At 34.8% G+C, this 23719-nt stretch overlaps 1 protein-coding gene across 2 annotated transcripts in view; it reads right to left on the bottom strand.

Annotated features, from left to right (window-relative positions):
- Sou (required for meiotic nuclear division 5 protein souji) overlaps positions 1-23719 on the bottom strand; it is an 81613-nt gene that overhangs the window by 28924 nt on the left and 28970 nt on the right. The window contains exons 5-9 of one of the 2 annotated variants that reach the window (XM_069815361.1): positions 22576-22708; positions 16010-16175; positions 11298-11400; positions 9836-9990; positions 31-232 (exon numbers count right to left, since the gene is read on the bottom strand). In XM_069815361.1, the coding sequence (XP_069671462.1) occupies positions 169-232; positions 9836-9990; positions 11298-11400; positions 16010-16175; positions 22576-22708 (621 nt within the window). In that variant the 3' untranslated portion in view covers positions 31-168. Of the gene's footprint in view, positions 1-30; positions 233-9835; positions 9991-11297; positions 11401-16009; positions 16176-22575; positions 22709-23719 lie in introns of those variants that run through there. The other variant, XM_069815362.1, reaches the window with a different exon arrangement.

Raw genomic sequence — 23719 nt, 5'->3', positions numbered from 1 at the left:
TTACTGTGGGGTGAGACAATATCAAGTATGTCCGTTCTTATGCAAATTTTATTACTACATATGTACAATTAAATTTAAGTGCAGGAAGTATAAAAAATGATAACATAAAATTATCAGACATAGTCAGTTTGCCACCTACCACTAACATAAATAAGAACACACGAGCAGTTAGAAGTAGATGAGGCGTGCATCGGATGGGTTCTGCTCCACTGGGCAATAGGGGCATTTCAACCTGCAACAAGCACATAGAAACACATTCACCACAATGAAAAAGCTATCTGCTCCTAAATATGGGAGTCCGAAAGACAAAGTACACTTAAAGGCTCGTCTCCACTATTAAACATTTAACAACATGATTGTTTGACCAAGCACCTGCATAGAATTGGAATATATCAGTCCCCTAACTGCCCATTGTACAACTCAAACCAAGAAATGGATTCGGAGCACCTCAAAATCTGTGGTTCAGTGGCTGACCATGATAATATCTTCAAAAAATATTCGAGTGCAAGAGGTCAAATGACTGGCATTAGAAAACAACAACATGTTAAATATAACATATTGAATTTGACATGTATATGGACATTTCAAGTCTCAATTGACTTAACATGTTGACTGAGTATGTTGAAGTTAACACTTTTAACATGTTGGCGTGTTTTCCAGCAGCAATGGAAAACATGTCAAGTCAATTCATTTGCTCGTGCAGCGTCGGTACTGTTCGGCAAAGTTCGTACAGTTTCCATAGCAACAACTAATTTCCGATTTTGTGGCGCGTATCTTGATCATTTTTATACTATCATTGGTCCTTGGTGTTGGCTGTAAGTTGTTCGAAGTACTGGAGTGGATGAAAGAAGATACGTTAGAATAAAATTAATGCAATGATGGAAAGCCCTTGTTTGTGGGATGTGTCTGCCAAATAATACAGGGCAAAACTAAGAAGGCCGACTGTTTTAGAGAACTGGAATTATATTATTTAATTGATCTCGAAAATACAATAGAGAGTTTTCGCACTCTCGTACGCTAAACGTTAATGCTATGTTGACGTCAGTAATGGTCGTATTTGGTGATGTACATTAACGTTCGTAAAACTTTGGAAAGAATAATTATACGATATTATCCGCATCTTTAACATCTATCATGTCGTAAGTCCTATGATAGTCAATCAATCACACTTTAATTTTTTTAATTGAGATGAAATGGCTGCTCTTAAATTGTGTCTTTCTTTGATGTAACAGAAGTATTTTTGCAGCACTATATTAAAATCGTGTTCTGACATTCTCAGCAAGTTTTTGAATCCAAATCGATCTTCAACTTTAAGCTCGCTTAGAACGTCTTCTGCATAATGTCTTACTAAGATAGTGTCGCATCCACATTCTCATTTTCTTCCTTTTCAAGGCCTTGTAACAAGCAATAGAGGCAATTACAAAAGTCAAATCATCATCTGAGTCCATTGTCCAAGGTTTGAAAATAAGACACTACCTACATCAAAATCTCATAGGCTGTTTATGGTGGACTACGCAAAGAAAGTCAAGTTTAACATGTTTAACAGTGTGGACAAAGTGTTAAATAAAATTAGCATTAACATGTTTAATCAACATGTTGGGATGTTAATGGTAAACAATTTAACATTTAACATGTTGTTGTTAAGTGTTTAGTATTGGAGACGAGCCTTAAGAACACAAGTTAGTAATTCTATTGCACTCTGTGACTAAAAATGTATCATATATAAAAATTAATTTTTTGACTTCTATTGACAGGCTCCTGAAACTTATATCATCTATTAAACACATCTCTTTCAATACGAAAATGTGGGAATGAATCCTCTGGGAGTTTTTGTTTATGAATACCAGATTTTTAAAGTATGAAGTGCATGGACAAAAAAGTTTCAATATTAATAGGTACCGTAATTTCCCATAACTATGGTCCAGGCATCCAACTATGGTCCAAAACGCATTATGTACTACTTAGTCCCCCAAGAGTTCGGTGTTTGCCATTTAAGGCGCCACTGTGATGGAATTATGTTCCCCATACATGCTTCTATCTACCATTACACGTGGCAATGTTATGGATGCTTAACAAGGTCAGTGTGCATCGTTCTATTGAATGTGTGAAGACACGAAATCATTCAGTTTGTGATTGTCTGTTTTATTAAGCTCTCCTCTGTAGAACTGGTACGTTATAGATATGAGATTCTTTGTACAATTAAACCTGGCCATATAGTGTTTACTTTCACGTAATAATTACACTGGCAGAGGTTAAGGACTCTGCGTGAAAAATGTTTAACCTCAAGGCTAGAAGTCAGTCCTCAACTATGTACCACAATTTTTCGTGGACCATAGTTGTATTTCATTTTGAAATATTTGTTTCACTAAAATGTGATCAATGTGATTATTTACTTCTGCAAATACGGTATCTCAGTATATTCTAAAACACAATTTAACATTATAGTCAAGTAAACAAAGAAACAGGCTGTTTCAGCATCACTGGTACTAGCACGAATGATGGTCCGGTAAAACGAAAACTTCAGGGTAGAAGGAAAACAACCGTCCCTGTAAGTGACTATGAGAGCGATGATATTGAATTGGATACAGATTATGATTCAATTTCAGAATTACAAGAGAAGTGGAGTTTCAAAGGATCGAAATAAGCCTAATGAATGTAGTTCTCAGTACGATAAATAAACATTATCAGTGAATTTATTTGCATAATATTTTGCTAAGAATGTGTTAGTTTATTTTGATACAGTATTTTTGTTCTTTAATATACAGTAGTTGTTCATTATTGCAGGAAAATGACTTTCAGATTTCACTTGTTTATTGAGTGTTTATGTAATGTGTATTAATAAAGAGAATCCATGTACTTTCCATTTATTTTTAATATTTCTGTGCTAGATTACGTTTCTACCCTTAAATTAGAAACTCAATGTATTGATTTACGAATAATTACAGCTACAGCTATAGTCCACTCATGCTTTCAAGCATGAATATATGAGTGGACCATAGTTGGGCAACTCAGAATACAACTATGTACCAATGCTTATTATTTTTTTAACACTTGTAATTAAATAATTTCAAACACATATGTCAATATTTTTTTAATATAAACTTACAACAGTCCGAAGCCAAAATTTCATTTAATCTGGATGAATAGTACTCAATATACAAAGAAAAATGTGACAAATGTGGACCATAGTTAGGGGAAACTACGGTACTAGAGATGGGATAAACTGTTCTTTTTAAGAATCAATTTCCACTGTAACTGTTTCATGAACGAAGCTGTTCCAAATAACAGTTAAAAAAAACAGTTTCGTAAGAATACATTTACATCAGTTCCAACTGTTTCAACCTCTCATCTGCTTCGGGAACATGTTTCAAGGCCCTTGAATAGTCTTTAAATCAGCTGTTCAGTGTATTATGACGACGAAAATCATTTTTCGTAGGTTACTGTTAAGGGTACAGCAAATAACTACAATTCAAAATAAATCGATTTTAGTAAAAATAATGCATATAACCCTAGGAGAGTTTAATAACGATGACATTAGCCGATGATATTTTTCGCGGTATATTAATAATTAACACTATGTAAGGGCACCATGAACATATTCTCCATCAATGGACAGCTAATAATTAATATCAGTTTTATTAGGGAATTTGATTCGTACAATTAAATTGCGCAATCCTACATAGGCTACTGTTGCAAGAAGGCCGTGTGGAACATGGATATTATATCTGCTTTCGACTGGAGGTTAATGATAGCACTAAAGACAGCAAAGAAGAGAAAAACTGTTTAGAAATTAAACAGTTTATCTGTTGGAACCATGTGGAACATTGAAGTGATCACTGGAGCAGTGTAACACTCTTGGAACAGTTGGAACAGGTTTCATATCGAAACAGTTTCAAAAAAACTGTTCCAGCTTTTGTTACCCATCTTTAATAGGTACCATTATCTCAAAATCTGCTACTCAAACGAGATTCTAAATTTTGTATGTTATTGTCCATACTTTATTTGACAGCTAGGTGGTACAGCTAGGTGGTACAGCCTTTTGTTACTTTTTGTATTCAGATCGAATATAAAAGATATAATTTAAATATCAATTTTTATGCTAATATTTTCATTCAGAATACAGTAGAATCTCTTGTATCCGGCAATTATGGGACAAAGTCGGTGCCGGATAACAAAATTTGCTGATTAATTGGAAAACTATTTAATAGCTTATTTAAAAGACATAATTGATACACTCATGCAGAGAGCCACCATATTGCAAATGCTGTTCCCAAACCTACCTACCTCTAGATCACTTAACTAGTTATCTCGGAAAAGGGTTGAGGTCGTAAATTAACTGTTCCGTCATTAATCGAGGAGGCAAGAAAGTACGTATTGTTCACTAAATAGCTATTTGTGCACCCAAAAGGGGCATATAACATCAGCATTTTGTGATATCGTCACGTCAGTGTATAATGAGGATCATGTAAGAGCAGTTCTTAAAAACCTAATTTGGCCGTTTCTTCAGTGTTGCCAACTAATACCAGATATCACCAAAGAGGGTAAAATCACAATGCCATGTAATAATAATAATAATAATAATAATAATAATAATAATAATAATAATAATAATAACAACAACAACAACAATGCTTTGTGTATCTACTTATTTACCACATCTCATCTTTATGTTGGAAGATGTTTTCTAAATGGTTCAATAATTTGTATCATGTTGGTAATTAGTAGATTAATATGATCTAATATTGAAATGTATTTTCTCTGAAAACATGAAATTCATTGCATACATCCTGTATAATATAATTTCTAACGGTCTTACTAATAAAAACTCTATATACAGACGTTTAACTGTCTTATACTTATACAATGAGTAGCTCGTTTATAAGTCGTGTGTAAATTCCTTACTAATAATCACTACATACGTCGTGTATAACAGTATAACTGTTACATAGCTACGTCATAGTTTCGTCATTACTTCGTTACGAAAGATAATAGAATATCTAAGGTTCTCTATTGCATCCGGTAGAGTGCTCTAGTGTGGCGTGTTAAGTATCGATAGTACAACTGGCTCTAATTGATTACCATACTATATTTTGGTCAAAGAGTACAAGCTACAGCAATATTATTCTAATTATTCTGTGCTCTTTGGTTTGTTCTTCTTTGGTTACTAGGCAACCATCATCATAAAATGACAGTCGATACGAATAGCTGTTAGCAACGAGTTAGATACTATAGAGAGGCTAAAGACCTCTGATCAGCACTCCCTGCGGAGGCCAACAGTACTATGGATCGTTCCCTAAAAAACATGGCGTCTTTAGTACCACCAGCCTCCGCAAGGAGTGCTTATCAAAGGTACACTGTAACGAGTTGGTACATGTATTATATTTTTCAGATACATCAATATTTAATTTAAATATTTCGCTATAGGTTTTGTAAAAAGCTGATTTATAAATGAAAAAGTAATAATTAAGACTTTAAAATTTCCAAAAATGTCTCATTCCCTCGGATTTAAATGAAATGTATCGTAAATCATAATATTCGTTGCTGGATAATTAAACCCTCTCAATACAGGTACCATTGCCGCAGAGAATTATAAGCTAAGACGGACTGAGCATAAGCGAAATATCTGTATTAATAAGTTTGTACCATCAAGAGTTTAGTATTTATTGTGTTTATAGGGCCTCCTCCAATTTTCTTTTTATTAATGCGTAGGGCTCTTTTTGTTAACAAAGAGGAAAGTTAGCACTTGCATCACACACAATTTGTCATTATTGTTCAAAATAATGTAAGAACAGTTTTATTCTGCAAAAGCTTAGTTGCGAGACACGTGTGAGATCAATGCTTGTTTCAAATTATATTAGACTACACGATGTCTCCATCACGCGACAATATTTGTTTCAAATTATATTAGACTACATGATGTCTCCATCATGCGACAATATTTGTTTCAAACTATATTAGACTACATGATGTCTCCATCACGCGAAAAGAAGTGTACCTAGCTGTGGCTCCTGTTGTTTCTGATAACAATGTTAATCGTAAATATCTTATCGTTTCAATAAATGTGGTGAGTTATGATTATGAGTAACTTTCTATTAGTGTCATTCTTTAATTATTATGTTGCATGCTAAGAGATTATTTGTAGTTTTAATAATTTCAGTTTTCAAAAGTTCTCTGTGTTAATTCCAATTTCAAATGAATTTTTCTCAATAACTTAATTACTGGATTTTTTTTTTAATTTTCGCCACTACCTTTCCTATATTTTACTCCTATTAGTTACATACGTCGTCTCTCTTGAAATCACCTGGTGAGCACTGAATTACATGATTTCATATTAGGTTAGATTAGCTGTAAGGTAATTAAATTTGTGACGAAGTCAAAAAATTATTTATTTTCCTTCTGCCGATTAAATTCATCCATCTTTAGGTGCTTTGCTTTGGTTGCATCGAGTATAGCTTGTCATTTAATATCTGGGCTATATTTAGTGAAACTAATAAAACATAGGCCTACAGCTGTTATAAAACGTAAAGTTTTTGTGTGTATTTTACTTTTTACTTATTAACATAGTCTTAATATGTAACTCAATTCACAATAATACTAACTTCATCACAGTCATTTCCTACAACATCCGAGCCACGCCCCTTTGTTTTGACTAACCGAAACATGGCGGACCAATGTTCAATTGTCTTCAACTTTCTGAGATCTTTGTCCTCTCTATAGTATCTAACTCGTTGGCTGTTAGAGGGGCGGCCATTTTTTCTCTATATACAACGCTTAAGCAAGGGGTTTCATATATATAACTACTGCAAAGCAATTCCCATTGTATAGTTACAGGCTGTTTATACATCCATCGCTTATGCATGGTTTATTAGTAAAGTTTTCTGTCTCAACTCTGCATAAGTCTAGTATAAAAACTATACACTGTTTATTAGTAAGACTGTAATGCTTTGAAAATTGGGTTTAAAGTTTAACTGAGATTTCTTTAATCCAGCCCTTGACCTCCCGTGCATAAGCCAATGCGGCCAACTCAAAAAAGGTTGGAGACCTCTGACCTATTCTGAGGTAGGTTTCATAACCCATTTCTGCTTCTGCCATTGTAGGCACCATTTTACCGGCTGATGCTCGACCTGTCGTCTGGGAGCCAGATCCTGCACTATGGTAGCTATATACATTAAGAACCCTGTATTACATTTCAAACTCCAATCCAGAAAATTTTATGACAATAACTTACCTTGTTCTTCCTGTGTGAAGCTTCATTTAATAACATATGATTATTTTACAAAAAAGTTAGTTATTTTGGACTGCTTGTTCTTAAGGAATACGTAGACCATGAATTCAAATTGTGATGATAACTGTTCCATAATTTTGTTCAGTTACATCACAGTGTGTTACAAAATATTTCATTGCTTCCAAAGCAGTAACGGTGTTATTAAGGGCACAAGATTGTTGGTGGCAAGCATGGCAGCTTGAAATTTTCACGAATTTCAAAGTGGTTCTCATCTTAATAATTAACACGTTCTTGCGTTTTTACATCTTCACTGCAAACTTAATTAAAAGCAAAATTAATTTAGAATGTACAAATGATTCCAGTAATTCTTGGGGTTTAAAATACGATTACAGAAGTGTAAAAACACGTATAAAAGGAAAACATGTAACAGAAATAAATTAAGACAGAAAGTATGGGAATTTTGCCAGAACTTCAGGGGGGAGAAAAAAAAAAAAAAAAAAAAGGAACAAGTGTGAAAAGTATGAAGCGTATTATTATGTTGTTTTTTGGAATTGTTTTTGTATTCATAGTGTGCTATGTTCTTTGGGCAACTACCTTATGGTTAATATACAAACACTTAACCACAGATCAACTACTGAAACCATACAACAAATAATAAAAAATTATCAGGCTGTAAGGGCCAGAATACAGAAGTAACTTTTAAGGGAACTCAGTAGTGATTTGGGATGAAAAATCCGATTTTTTATTTTGTGTTAAAAAAAAAAAAGAACAAAATTTCCTCTTTAAATGTGCTGGCGAATATAATTCATGTATTCCTTTTTTTTTTTTTTTTTAACATGGTTTCCCGTAAGTTAAGATTTTTTAAACTTAAGTGCATTTTTCCCTGAAACTACTGAATCTATTTACATGAAATTTGTACAGTACAGTGTTTTCTGAAGCCTGTGTTCTATAAAGTAGACCTACAGGTTTGTAAATATCGCACACATAATATAAGAAAAAAAATATATATGCATTGAAAAAAATGGCAAAAATTGTTGATCGAATTTAATTTTTTTTCTGTTTCACTAAGAGTACAACATTTACCTAAATATTGCTTTGGAATTTACAATATACATTACAGTACTTAATAACTTAAAAAAAAAATACAGGGAATATGAGTGAAGATTGTATCAAGTAATGTGCACCTAAAGTCTGAGGTACATTTAGCAAGTGGGAAAACAGGCTATCAGTTAGAAACTTTTTTTTTTTTTTTTGCACTTGGATAATAAACTAAGAAGTTGTCTTTTATACCACTGAATTCAGAATGATCTATTGCATAACCATGCTAATTTTTATTCCACTCTAAGTACTTAGAAATACAACTAAACATTTGTACTGGAATCTTTAAACATACCGGAATCACTACCCAGTCCCTTCAAATGAATTCCAGAGCATGCTAGTTAGGCGAGAATGAAATTGCTAATATCTTAGATCATCCCTCACAACTTAAGCTTATAAGAAGAGTACTATCTCAGAATAAGCGTAATAGTACATTATACAACGAGCCTATAATGGTAGTAATTAAGACTTAATTAATTATGTTTATGAAAGGAGCGCAAGCGAGTTTCATAATTTTCATACAGGCATCTTAATTACAATTATAGTCAAGTTTCAAATCACTTTTTATGCTCGACCATATTTCTAACTTGAAATTATTCATAAGTATTCATGTTATTCTTATCTGACTGAGGAACGGAACTGACCTTTTGCAATATGTCGTAAATTGTGAGATGTGCGCAGACGCGAAAGTATTCATTTTTTCCGAGAAACAAATGTCGACATTGACCTTGATATAATCTAGAGAGTAAAATAAACATTAATCTTCATATAACCTTGAAATTGAATTTATTTGAATATTATTTACAATTAACGCTAATTATTATAGTAACAGAACTAACTTTATTTCAAATATAGTGATTTATTGTGCAATTGGTGAAATGAATTTGCGGGAATGTGCTTTGTGAAAGGCTGGAAGATGACGGTGAATTGATGTTAATTTGTGTGTTGTTTTTATCGACTGAGTTAATATTGTATTTGAGATTTCGATTTTATTTTGGATCGATTCTTCAACATAACCTTCTGCGACAGTATTGGATTTCCAGCCTCCGTGACGTTTCAATGTTGTGATGTCGCCGCCAGCATCTACTAAAATTGTCGCAGAACTCCTGCAAGAACAGATATCTTTCGATTGCATATCCGACAATAATCGATACTTGCGCTTTTATATTGCTACAATGGTATTTTCTGATTGGTGGGACACCTGAACTTTAATGAATAGGTGTACTTTAATGAGGTCCATTAAAGGGCTGCTACCAGGTGTATAATTACTACATTTCGGCATGGTCGAGCATAAAAATCCAACAAAAATTATTAAAAGAAAACAATATGAGACAACATCCTGTGACAAAAAAAAAAAAAAAAATAGGTACAGCTCAATTTCTATTACTAGTTGGACATGATTATCTTAAAGAATATCTCTTCAGAATGAAAGTAGATAAGGACAACTACTGTAGATGTCCACTTAAATGTTCATGTTAAAAAAATCTAGAAACAGAAGAATTAATAACTCACTTGTTGCCATTGCTGAGTTTGTTAAGAGCATCCCGCGAGATCACATGACCGCAGATAAGCCTCATGGGAGGGTTGGATTCTGTGCTCTGCTGCCTCAAGATTGGACATGCGAACACGGAGTGATACCGGCTGTCCTGCCCCAGGTCGATCTCGATCTGCAAACCACAAGCGACTACAGACTCCACTCCGATTCAGAATAAAATTATGACAACTAGATGATAGATTCACTGCCAAAGAAAAACAAAATTACGAACAACAGAAAATGGCATCAATATGAAGTGCAAAACAGGAAATTGCAGCTTTGACTAACAAGGAGAGGACACGCTCTGTATATCACCGAATTAAATCAGATTTTGTGACATGAAAGTACAAGACACACTGTTTAAAGTCATACCTGGTATGGGTGGCCAATGACCCCTCATTTTGGAAATATTGGCTATTGTTTGTGACATACTTCCGTTAGGTGCCTAACAGGGAAGCATTAGACTGTGTAATGGCATAGCTCATATGGTTGGATGCTGAGTTGTTATCCAGGCAACTCGAGTTCGAATCCTAATGCTTTCTCATTTTTTAAAGCTTGATATTATCATTATTATTATTATTATTATTATTATTATTATTATTATTATTATTATTCACTTTCAGTTGTCAGTTCCTATATTCAAAGCCATGTTGAAATATGTGTGGTATGCATCAAAATTGATAAACGAAAGAGAAGTGTTTGTGAATGTGAAGGATATCTGTTTCACAGCAGAGTGCGGAAAAATGTGTGTGACTGTATACAATCTTCTTTCATTTGCTGTGTATGGTGCAGGAAATATGTATGTTTTGTGTGTTTTTATGACATCATAATGAATCGGGTACAAAATGAAATGGAATAGCTGCTACAGAAATAGAACAGACACCAGTGACACATCTTACCTTCCTACGTGAGCAGTATTTCATTGTTTATCCTTTACAATACAATGTTAGTTAATTAGTAATTTGTTTAAAACATGCTAAAGCATTCAATACATTGAGAAGTATGATATAGGTATGTTAATAGATAACTGTGATCACAATATTAATCATTATTAAAAGAAAAAAATATAGGACCAGTTAAGATTCGAACTCAGGTTGCCTGGATAAAAACTCAGCATCCAACCATATGGGCTACGCTGTTACACAGTCTAATCCTTCCCTATTGGGCACCTAACGGAAGTATGTCACAAACAATAGCCAATATTTTCAAAACGAGGGGTCATTGGCCACCCATACCAGGTATGACTTTAAACAGTACGTCTTGTACTTTCATCTCACACAATCTTATTCCATTCAGTGATATACAGAGCGTGTCCTCTCCTTGTAAGTACAAAATGCTCATGTATGTATGTATGAGTTAAAAAATTCTCGTAATCCCAATTCACTACGAAATACATTAACATACTGAAGTGGAATAGGTTCATCTGACAGTAATACTCACCGGCAGTTCATCCTTGCCATTCCAGATGCCAGTCACCTGACGCTGTTGCATCACCTGTTTGATGTTGAGGAGGGCCGGAAGTGCAGTGCAACCTGCGTTAATACTGCAACACAACATGTGCGTAAAACTCAAATATCCTGCACCAAAAACTGGGAGTGAAACTCGGGAGATTCTATACCACACACTGGAAATAAACTTAAGACATCTTGCACGATATACTAGAGATAACTTTCAAGTCTTCTATATTTCCGAGAATTATATTCCAATGGATACCATCCCACTATGGAATCCTGGGAAACGAGAATGCGGATGCTTTAGCAAAGGGCAGCACTGCTACTTACAGACCTGTTACTAAATCTACGTATTACTCTGTGAAAAGATTTATTAAATCTACATACTTAGACTTCAACAAACAAAATTTGATAACACAATCCCAAGGGAAAAAATGGAACTCTCTGCATCAAAATCCACAGTTAATTCCCGATTTACCACGAAAATCGTCTGTAGCTCCATTTAGATTGGCAACAGGCCATGATTGCTTGGCCAAACACCTGCATAGAATTGGAATATATCAGTCCTCTAACTGCCCATTGTGCAACTCAAACCAAGAAATGGATTTGGAACACCTCAAAATCTGTGCTTCAGTGGCTGACCATGACAATATCTTTGAAAAATATTGGAGTGCAAGAGGTTAAATGACTTTAATGTCAAATGCCTGGCATTAGAAAACAACAACATATTTCCGAGATTCTGTTATGCACTTAACACATATATTGTATATTATTTTTTGGCCGATCTTAATAACAAATAAATTATTATTAATCATCTTTAATTAATATAAATAGTTTGTTTTTGGACGCTAACATTTTCATGTGAGATCACCATTTATTATTTGACAATAGGTGTCATTCATTTACTATTATTAGGGCTAGGATTGATGAAATTGCAACTTTTTTTCTAGTAAGCCAGAAACATTGCCGCTTTAGTATTTATATGTTATGTGATAAACTGAGTGTTTTAAGACATATTTGTTAGGATATTTTTTTTTGCATTTTTTGCCTGTTTCAACTCATAAGAGCATCTTTTGTGTTATTCGGACATTTTTGAGACATTTTCATTTAATTTTGGCCACAAATCCCCGTTATTAATATAAAATAATGTCTATTTGTCCATTAATACCCATTATTTTTTACTTGGTTGTTTAACGACGTATCAACTACTAGGTTATTTAGCGTTGAGATTGGTGATAACAAGATGATATTTGGCGAGATGAGGCTGAGAATTCGCCATAGATTACCTGACATCTGCCTTACAGTTGGGAAACACTTCGGAAAAAACCCAACTAGATAATTAGCCCAATCGGGAATCGAACCCGCGCCCATGCGCAACTCCGGATTGGTATGCGAGTGCCTTAGCTGACCGAGCTACGCCGGTGGCTGATACCCATTATTTTGTATAATATTTTAATCGTTTTTCTACACAAATATTGCCCTTTTAACGTAGTACACCCCATGTAATGGATCAGTCCAACCATCCCTTCACTATAGACTCCTCTATACTTACTAATTCCGTATAAGAGTGGCCTTGTGATGGACTACATGGAAACTACATCAGGTAAAATAATTAATTAAAGTGTACTACTTAGAAAAAATTATGTAAAATTAAGTAAACTTATATGTTGGTACCAGAATTTAATTTAATTATTAGTCTGATGGCCGGTTTCACCAAGCTTCTTTAAATCAGCACAAACGACTTGTCAGCAAATGGATCGTTTAATTTTAACGGTACCTTTAAAAGTTGACTGTTTCACGAAGCCTCGTATCTTTAAAATTAACAGGCGTTTACTAACGAGGGGATTTTGTACTTGTATCTTGCATGTTTTGTTTTTCATACGACCATGGCTGACTTTGTTTGGCAAACGGGTAAGAGGCAGTAATTTTAAGAACATCTTCCTAAATACAGTATGTTGTCATACCGCAATTAAAAAAAAAAAAAAAAAAAGACAGCTGCTTCCAAATGTAAATAATAGGAATGTAGAGCAGTTAAATTGTAGCTTCTAAAGGAAATCTGAGAAAATTTAGCGGACTACAAGGTCGACAGCTTAAAAATTGATGCCACAATTAATTCTATACAAAGCATTCTAAGCAGTTATATTAGGCCTAAATTTAGGACGGGAAATCGCCTCTTCCATAAATTGCATACTACTTTTCCACTGTATTTCATGCAGATTTATTAGTACCCTGTAACAATTTTGCCATGCTTGTGTGGCAGGATTCAGGAGGAGTGTCATTAAATTGGTTTTTAAGGGGTATCCAATGTCTCCTAAAAGAAAATCTCTTTGCACCCTTTTCATTTAAAAGGCATCCTCCTTTGGAATGTTGTGCTATCCGTGTAGACCGTAACATTATCTTAAACCGAGAAGAATCTGTTGGAGAGGCGTTAAGTGGGTGATTCCTATCTGTTGTATTCTAACCTATTACAATTTCAATAAACTAGCGCTGAGGTAGTTCTGAGGTAGAAGTGAAAATCGTTGAACTTATAAGGGATTTTTTTGTGGTAATGCAGTTGATCGTATATGCAAGGTGTATAAGCAGAGTACGAAGGAAACTACCTCAGCGCTAGTTTAGCCACAATTTTTCTATGCGGAGCGTTACACAGGCCTATGAAATTGTTTGAATATTGAAGGTAAAATAGGATCTTCTATTGCAGAGTCTTTTGGCTATATTACTGCCAGGATATATGATTGGAACATGTACACAATCTATGTTGTCTATGACAACATAAAATTTAGCTATAAGCTTATTAGGCCTATAGAAATAATTACTATTGTAATGTTGATAGTACGTCTGATAATTTATTCACATATCTAGACAATACAGCTTTTGATACCCCGTTCATATCATCAATTACTATTTCAAAACTTCCCGCAACGTTATTTTAAAACGAGAAGAATCTGTTGAAGAGGCGTTAAGTGGGTGATTTCTTTCTGTCGTATTCTAACCTATACAGTATACCAGTATTCAGTTTCTTCTAGAATCATTCTTACTACTTATTTCCTTAATGTGTAGCTTTCGTGGAATTCTTTATCACTTAAATCTTCAAAATAATTATTCCGAGTGTTATTACAACATATAAGTTCGTCGTTATGTTGAAGTTCTAAATAAAGAACTTCATCATCGAATAATTACGTCCGCCATGTTGTTGACTTCTTAACGCATCGTTACTGTTTTAACGCGACGAATAGGTCCTAATAAATTAACGATGAATTTAAAGATGCGTTAGCAATAATGATACTTGGTGAAACACAAAAACTGACTAACGTGTCATTAAATTATTTAACGAGACGTTATAATGATAACGAAGGTTGGTGAAACCGGCCATAAATGTTAAGTAGCACAAAACTCCTTTCCCTACTAAGCCAATTTTAGAATGTAAGATCAATTTTTAGGGCATTTTTGAAAGATTTTTAGGTCATAAATGCATTGTTTTTAGGACATTTTTTCATGATTTATAGGTCGTCAAAATCCTAGCCCTATTTATTATTCGTATTTGGCGATATTTTATTACAAAATAATTATGATAAAACTTAATAATAATGATTTTACAGTTTGCTAATATGAAAGTGAAGGGAATTATAATTATAATTAAAGAGGACAGAAAGAGTATACTCCATTGATGCTGCTGCAATCTACAGGCAAATTACTTGAAAAAGGCATCGAATCAGAGACTTCAAAATATCAGGCATACAAGTTACGAAAAGGACATTTCTTGATTTTTTAAGGGGAGAGAATGGTATTTTTTGGTGAAAAATGAGTAAATTAAAAAAAAAATCTCTAAAATACTCTGTGATATGTGTGGAATGCATAGCATAACATTTTGTGGGTATTTGTGCTCTTATCGGATGTTGAGTCGCCATTTTTAAACTTCCTGCGCTATGGATTTTTAAATCACATGCTTGCTTTTATCGGTTTCCAGTAACTTCATTTTTTTTTTGCTACATTGCCAGACAAAAATGGATATAATTTCTGAACTATTAAAGATACATGCATGACATTTAGAACACACATTCTTTAGACTATTAGGAAACTTTTCTCTGTAACAGAACTTTGTTAATTGATTTCATTTTAAAAATACGTCCGTTTGTTTGCAAGAAAGGAAATCAGAAAATTGTTATTAAATTTTAATTGTTTATTTTACAAACGTAGGGTCTAATATCAAAATTCTATTACAGACAGTTTATAGAACATGCCTTTGCAAATACATTGCAAAAAACTGTTTGAATCTATCTTTAAAAACGGTTTAGATATATCAGTTTTAGTACAATCCTGCATTGGGTATATATATTTTTTTCAAATCTGGCCCCCCAAATAATTTTTATTTTTTTTTATTTTTTCAAAATATTTTATTTGGTTGAGTTGCCACAGCTATGAGCTCTCTACATACAAAAAATTAATATTTTACACCAAATAGGAAAAAAGTTTTAAAAAATACCGTCCTCTCCCCTTAAATCTGCCTGGACTCCGGACAGAGGCTAAAAAGGAGGACATGTCCAGACAAAAGAGGACGTGTGGTCACCCTAATCACAACACTGCGAGTAACTCAGAGCCATCTTGCACCACACCAAAGAAGTAACATTCAGATATCCTGCAACACACACCAATAGCAACTCTCGTGCATCCTGCACCACATAATTTATTGTAAGTAGCACTCACCAAACTGAGAGAGGACTGTCGACGCTGAGACCCAACAGTGAGCAGGCATCACGTGTGAACACATCGTAGATCTCCACCCACAAGTTGGGGTCGAGCAGGTGGCTGTAAGGTGAGGAGCTGATCCCATGTGGCAGGTACAGGAACATTCCCATCAGGTTCTGAATTTCTGCAAATATCAAGAAAGTTACTTCACACCGTGTTCATCCTCCTCCAGTCTTGACACTGAATTGCTAGCTTTTGATGCTGCTCTTCAGTCTGTTACTCAAATTTCTGAAAAATCTACTTGCTTACTTGGTAACAACACCTCCGGGGTGGATCTATCTTCACGAAACAGATTAAAAATTTTGTAGTCCGCAAATTTGTAAAATTTTAAAATATCAGCAATCTGAAAAGACTCTTGTATGCATATTATACAAGGCTTTTTGTCCTGAACTTCTTGCTTTAATAAATCCATTTCGTTTCTTAAAGACCTAGAGTTCCATTGTAAAATTTTTAGAATGTCTATATCTTTTTCGTTAATGTTGCCTTTTCGTTTTAATTCTCGGTCTTTAAATGTACTACCCAATGAGACATGGAATTTATTCTTTTTAGCCTCATATTTTATATTACAGAGAATGGATTTTGCTTCTGCATTGGATTGACACCATACTTCAATCCTTTTCGTTATTATATTAGAAGTACCAAAAACCACGTCAACTGTTGCCCTAGAAATTGAATGTAATATTCAACCACTCAGACACTATATATTACAAAAGGCTCTAAAAATACATTTAAAATTGCAAGCCTCATCCAGATCTCAGATGTTCTTCAAACTGTCAGATGATATCCTGTGTAATTTCTATAAAATAAAAAAAGAAGAAATACCAATCCATATCACAGACACACTCATTGCTAAAACTCCAGTTGTGAACGGATTTCCTCCATGGAAATGAGTGATTCCAGAACACAGCATACAAATTCCGGGAAATCATTCCAAAAACGATCCTCCATACATTCTTAAGTTAGATGCCATGGAACTACTCTGCAGCACATATAAGGATCACCTTCAAATTTATACAGATGGATCTCTAAATCCTAATAACGGGACATCAGGAGCAGGGTATTATATTCCAAAATATCAAGAAATTTACTTCACACTGTGTTCATTCTCCTCCAGTCTTGACACTGAATTGCTAGCTTTTGATGGTGCTCTTCAATGTGTTACTCAAATTTCTGAAAAATCTATTTGCATACTTACCGACTCCAAGGGGGCTATATTTAATATAATTAAATATGTACCAACCCTATATGCACATAGAATTATTCCCATTCAGAAACAACTAAGTAGACTAAAAAAACTCCATTGTGATATACCTGGAAACGAGAAAGTCAATAATATTGCAAAACAGGCAACATATTTGCAAACAAGACCTCTTCAAGTGATATCTCTATCAGTAAGATCTCATTTCATAAACTTTTGGATCAACAATTGGCTCTTCTAACAAAGGAAAAATTTTAGTCTGTACAAAAGAAATCAAATGACCTGGAAATGTACAAAAACTTGCCCAGACATGTTCAAACATTTTTAACAAGAGCCAGAACAGGTCACATTGTCACACATTTGTGCCTACACCGATTTCACCTTTCTGAAACTCCTACTTGTCTGTGATGTAATAATCATGATGAAGATCTGGAACACATTCTTCTATACTGTCCATCCATAAACCACAAAAGGAGTAAATTAAAATCATCAGTACCAGTTGCAAGTAAAGAGATAAGTTTGGAAGTAAATCCCAAAAAGACAAAGTATATGATTATGTCTCGTGACCAGAATATTGTACGAAATAGAAATATAAAAATTGGAAATTTATCTTTTGAAGAGGTGGAGAAGTTCAAATATCTTGGAGCAACAGTAACAAATATAAATGATATTCGGGAGGAAATTAAACACAGAATAAATATGGGAAATGCGTGTTATTGTTCGATTGAGAAGCTTTTATCATCCAGTCTGCTGTCAAAAAATCTGAAATTAGAATTTACAAAACAGTTATATTACCGGTTGTTCTTTATGGTTGTGAAACTTGGACTCTCACTTGGAGAGAGCAACAAAGGTTAAGGGTGTTTGAGAATAAGGTGCTTAGGAAAATATTTGGGGCTAAGAAGGATGAAGTTACAGGAGAATGGAGAAAGTTACACAACACAGAACTGCACGCATTGTATTCTTCACCTGACATAATTAGGAACATTAATTCCAGACATTTGAGATGAGCAGGGCATGTAGCACGTATGGACGAATCCAGAAATGCATATAGAGTGTTAGTTGGGAGGCCGAAGGGAAAAAGACCTTTCGGCAGGCCAAGACGTAGATGGGAAGATAATATTAATATGGATTTGAGGGAGGTGGGACATGATGACAGAGAATGGATTAATCTTGCTCAAGATAGGGACCAATGGCGGGCTTATGTGAGGGTGACAATGAACCTCCGTGTTCCTTAAAAGCCAGTAAGTAAGTAAGTACCAATTGCAGAAGACACAGTCCTGCAGTATATATTGACTACACCCCAACTCTGGCTACTAGCAACAGGCATCTACAATGAACACCGATCAAAATACCCCTCATTTCTCGTGAAAAACAAGAACTGAATAGACTACAGTGGACTATAGTGAATTTTATGTGGTCAGCAAACAGCTGGATATGTTAAGAAGATTGATTGATTGATAATTGAATATTTCCCATGTCGCTGCAGATTTCATCATTTTTCCATGCACTGAATAATATATAATACATCTGTTTCTTAATTTTTCATTCTAAAATTAATATTTAAACAATTAGTGATAAGATAATAAAGTCCTTACTATGGAGGCACCCATAAGGAGCCTCTCCGAGTGCTACTGACAAAATCACGTGCCGTTACTAGGGAATAACATTCCTATTTACAGTTTAAAGCAAGAGTGATTGCGAGCCCCATCCAGAATTAATGTTTAAAAAGAAAAATTTACAGACCTCCCATTACCCCCAGAGCCAATACTTATCCACTGGGGCTACGGGGATTGATCCTGCTCCCTCTATTCAGATAATTTCAATGCAGTTAAAGAATTCGTTGGTGCACTAAATACAACTAGGACTCGCGTTACGGAATGCACGCTGGTTCGAGTCCTCATGGGGGAAGAAATTTTCTCATGAAATTTCGACCAGTGTATGGGACCGGTGCCCACCCAGCATCGTGATACACTTTGGGAGCTACGATAGGTAGCGATATCCGGTTTTGAAAGCCAGCTCTAACAGCTGGGAGGATCATCGTGCTAACCACATGATACCTCCATTCTGGTTGGATGATCGTCCACCTCTGCTTCGGCATGTAGGCATGAGGCCAGCAGCCGGTTGGTCGGTCTAGGCCCTTCACGGGGTCTAGCGTCACGGATTATTACTAAATGCAACTAAAGCTTTGTCAATTCAACGTTCACAGAAGAATAATAATTCTTTATTTATACTGGCAGAGTTAAGGCCATAGGGCCTTCGCTTACACTCTACCAGGTCACAAAGTATACAAGCAGTTAAAATTTAACAAAAAGTTAAAGAACAGAATACTAACATATTACAAAAAAAAAAAAATAATAATAATAATAGTAATAATAGCATAATAAAATCGACACTAAACAACATGAAAATTATACAATTCTAGAAAAAAGAAAGTAAAATACATTGGAATATAGTAAAAGCAACTCATTTAGTACAAATGGTTAATATGGAAAACGTGAGGTAGAATATAACAAAATGGAATGTAATAAAATAATAATAAAAAGAAAAGAAATACGAAGATTAAATAAAATTCACAATAAAAAGGCTATGATAATAAATTCATCGGCTGATAAAGAGAACAAAAAGGGGAAAGGAAGGAAAGAAATATATAGCCTATATTTTTACAAAACTATCGCAGAGAAAATGGCTCATAACTGAAAAGAATCTGAATTGAAAAAGTGCAATTTTAATTTATTTTTGAAACTAGACAATGTCCGACAGTCTCTGACATGTTGTGGTAGAGAGTTCCAGAGATGAGCTGCAGAGACCGTGGAAGATGAAGAGTAGAAGGATGTTCTGTGTTTAGGAATGGAGAGTGTGATATGGTGTTGTGAGCGAGTATCTATTTCGTGATATGAGGACAAATGTTGAAAACGAGAAGCTAAGTAGAATATTTTAATAGTTAATATTTGCAAAGGGATTTGACTGCAATCTAAGTTGTAGCTGAAGCTACAAAAGAAACTCGAAAAATGTGGTTTGTCTTTATATGAATCTTCATCAATCCTCAAGGAGATTCACAGTAACTTCAGAGTGCTTCTTTAAAGTATGCAGAAAAAAATAGGCGGTAAATTGTACAATGTTTTAGAGATAAATCCTGACGTTAAAATTCTGTGTTCTGGGGATAAAAATCAGAGAGAGAGGGAAAGAGGGTAGGGGAGGGGTGGAGGTGATATGGGAGAGGGGATAGAGGAGGGAGAGGGAGGGGGTGAGCATGCGTGAGACGTGGAGGAGGCTGCCTCAATCTCCAAGGCAAAATCTGTACTTAGCAGTGACAACATCTATGGCTCCCTTGCTTTCCTCAAGGCACATTTCAGTGATCTTCGAAAATATATTAAGTACTTGGAATCTTCATCGCTACAACTAGAAGATGCAATTGGCGTCACTGACTCGCTTCTACAGAAACAAGTACCAGGACCCGTGGGTGAAGACGCCACATTAAAACTGAAGGAAGTATTGCAGAGGAATCCAGGGCTTGAAAAAATGAAAAATGTGTGCTCCATTCTCCAGCGGGAAAGCTTCAATTGTCAGTTACCTTGGGTACCTGCTCCACTGGCAGCAATGAAATTTGCACCTGTAACGTCATGTGCTGTCAAAAGAACCTTTTCGCCCTTCAAATGTATTCTGAGAGACAATAGAAAAATTTCTCAGTCGAGAAGTATTTGGTCATATATTGCAACCAGGAACAGTACCAGTAAATAATATTGCTTTGCTTGTTTGTTTGTTACTTTTTAAATATAAATATATATATATTTTTTAAATTTTAGTAGGTTATTTTACGACGCTTTATCAACATCTTAGGTTATTTAGTGTCTGAATGAGATGAAGGTGATAATGCCAGTGAAATGAGTCTGGGGTCCAGCACCGGAAGTTACCTAGCATTTGCTCATATTGGGTTGAGGGAAAACTCCGGAAAAACCTCAACCAGGTACTTTCCCCGATTGGGAATCAAACCCGGGCCACCTGGTTTCACGGCCAGACTCGCTGACTGTTACTCCACAGATGTGGACTTTAAAATAATTCTTGATCAAGTTTGAACAAATTTAATTCAAAAGTTGTGTGTGTACTGTATCTTTTATCTATTGAAATTTATGTAGTTATATCAAGGGCAAATTATATTAGATAAAATATTAATTGTTACAATAATTTATTCAAACTACAAATAATGTTAAAGGGAAAGGAACAAAAATTTCGAATCTCATAAATTTTGATAAATAGTTTGATTTTTGGAAAGGTCACTTTCGTGGTCCATGTTGCCTTAACTTACTTACTTACTGGCTTTTAAGGAACCCGGAGGTTCACTGCCGCCCTCACATAAGCCCACCATTGGTCCCTATCCTGAGCAAGATTAATCCATTCTCTATCATCATATCCCACCTCCCTCAAATCTTCCCATCTACGTCTCGGCCTCCCTAAAGGTCTTTTTCCCTCCGGCCTCCCAACTAACACTCTATATGTATTTCTGGATTCGCCCATACGTGCTACATGCCCTGCCCATCTCAAACGTCTGGATTTAATGTTCCTAATTATGTCACGTGAGGAATACAATGCGTGCAGTTCTGTGTTGTGTAACTTTCTCCATTCTCGTGTAACTTCATCCCTCTTAGCCCCAAATATTTTCCTAAGCACCTTATTCTCAAACACCCTTAATCTCTGTTCCTCTCTCAAAGTGAGAGTCCAAGTTTCACAACCATACAGAACAACCGGTAATATAACTGTTTTATAAATTCTTACTTTCAGATTTTTCGACAGCAGACTGGATGATAAAAGTTTCTTAACCAAATAATAACAGGCCATTCCGAGGCTTATTTGAAGGATTCGTAACAAGCTGTTTTTTTACGGTGATGGGTTGTTAGCCCTTCGCCCAACCCCCAAGCTGGAGGACCACCCCTCATCGGCTATCCGCGACTGCTTATTCAATATATTCACAGTTACCCTCCATATCTGGAGGCCGTCTCCTCGATCCATGTTGCCTTAATAAATATATATATTTATTTTTTAATAATAACTGTAAGAATACATTTTTAACGATCTGGCAATTTTTGCGACCCTTTTCACAGATTTGACCTAAAAAAAAACCTATTTAACCTATGCCAAAAACCTAAAGTGATATTTTTAAAAACCTAAAATTCCGGTCCCTACTAATTATACACACTCCCTCTATCCTACACAAAAGGACACACCAAAAAATGCGTCTAAGTTTGTACTGGGAATTAAAAAAGTGAACGTGAAAATCAAGACCCTGCCACTGCAAACACAATGACCAGATACCAAAGAGTGCACATATTACCTTTCTCATGTCGGCCAACAAATTGCTGGAAGTGAGTGCGTGCATAGTGGATGGCTTCAGCCTGCCCAGGAGGGCCGCGCTGAATAAGGGCGATGAACTGTAGGCGGTGCAGTTTAAACTCCAGCGACGAGTTCTGCAAGTGATAGAAACATCAGCTCGCGACAGGCACATGAATGATCGACTTTACCTAGAATTAAGATTATCTTATAATAATTATACTCCTTTTCATTCTACTTAGTTCATGAGGTCGTGGCTTTTCAGCCTCCCAGAACAACGCTAGCCATTCATGCTTAAGCAATGTTGCCTAGTTGTAACACAAAACGCAAAAAATGATGAAAAATTATAATCTATACTAATAATAAATCTGCAGCCGAAATTTTTCTGGTAATTTTCGATTTTCCAAAAATAATTGGTCCTAACATATATAATTAACCACCCTGAAACCGAAAATCGCTTTTTTGAAATTTTTGTTTGTATGTCTGTCTGTCTGTATGTTTGTTACCTTTTCACGCGATAATGGCTGAACGGATTTCAATGAAAATTGGAATATAAATTAAGTTCGTTGTAACTTAGATTTTAGGCTATATGGCATTCAAAATACATTATTTAAAAGGGGGGTTATAAGGGGACCTGAATTAAATCGAAATATCTCGCTTATTATTCATTTCTGTGAAAAATGTTACATAACAAAAGTTTCTTTAAAAATAATTTGCAATAAGTTTTATTCCTTGAAAAATTTTGATAGGACTGATATTTAATGAGATAAATGAGTTTTAAAATTAAAATAACTGCCATCTAAGGCAGTGTAATGAATTAAAAAACAAATGACTTCGTCTATAAGGGGCCTTGGACAGCAACAATCGAAAGCTATGAAAACCTACAGAGAATGTTTCTGTGTTTTTTATGAAGTAATATCGGAAGCTAAATTAACCGATTTGTATAATTAATTATTATTTCATCATTGGAAAGTGTAGTTTCTCTGGATGGACATAATGTTATAATGTTATTACAGTAACTTGTGAGTGAATTGAGGACAGGTAAGATTAAAATACGAGTAGCTTCTTATGCACAGAAAACTTGATAGGTTATTCTGTATATTCATTTCCTGTATTTCTTAAAATAATGTTTATGAACATATTCATTT

This window comes from Periplaneta americana, chromosome 16 (genome assembly GCF_040183065.1).
Source record: "Periplaneta americana isolate PAMFEO1 chromosome 16, P.americana_PAMFEO1_priV1, whole genome shotgun sequence".
Lineage (NCBI taxonomy): Eukaryota > Metazoa > Arthropoda > Insecta > Blattodea > Blattidae > Periplaneta > Periplaneta americana.
Note: the sequence above shows the minus strand (reverse complement) of the source record. Positions and strands in the feature narration are given on the sequence as shown.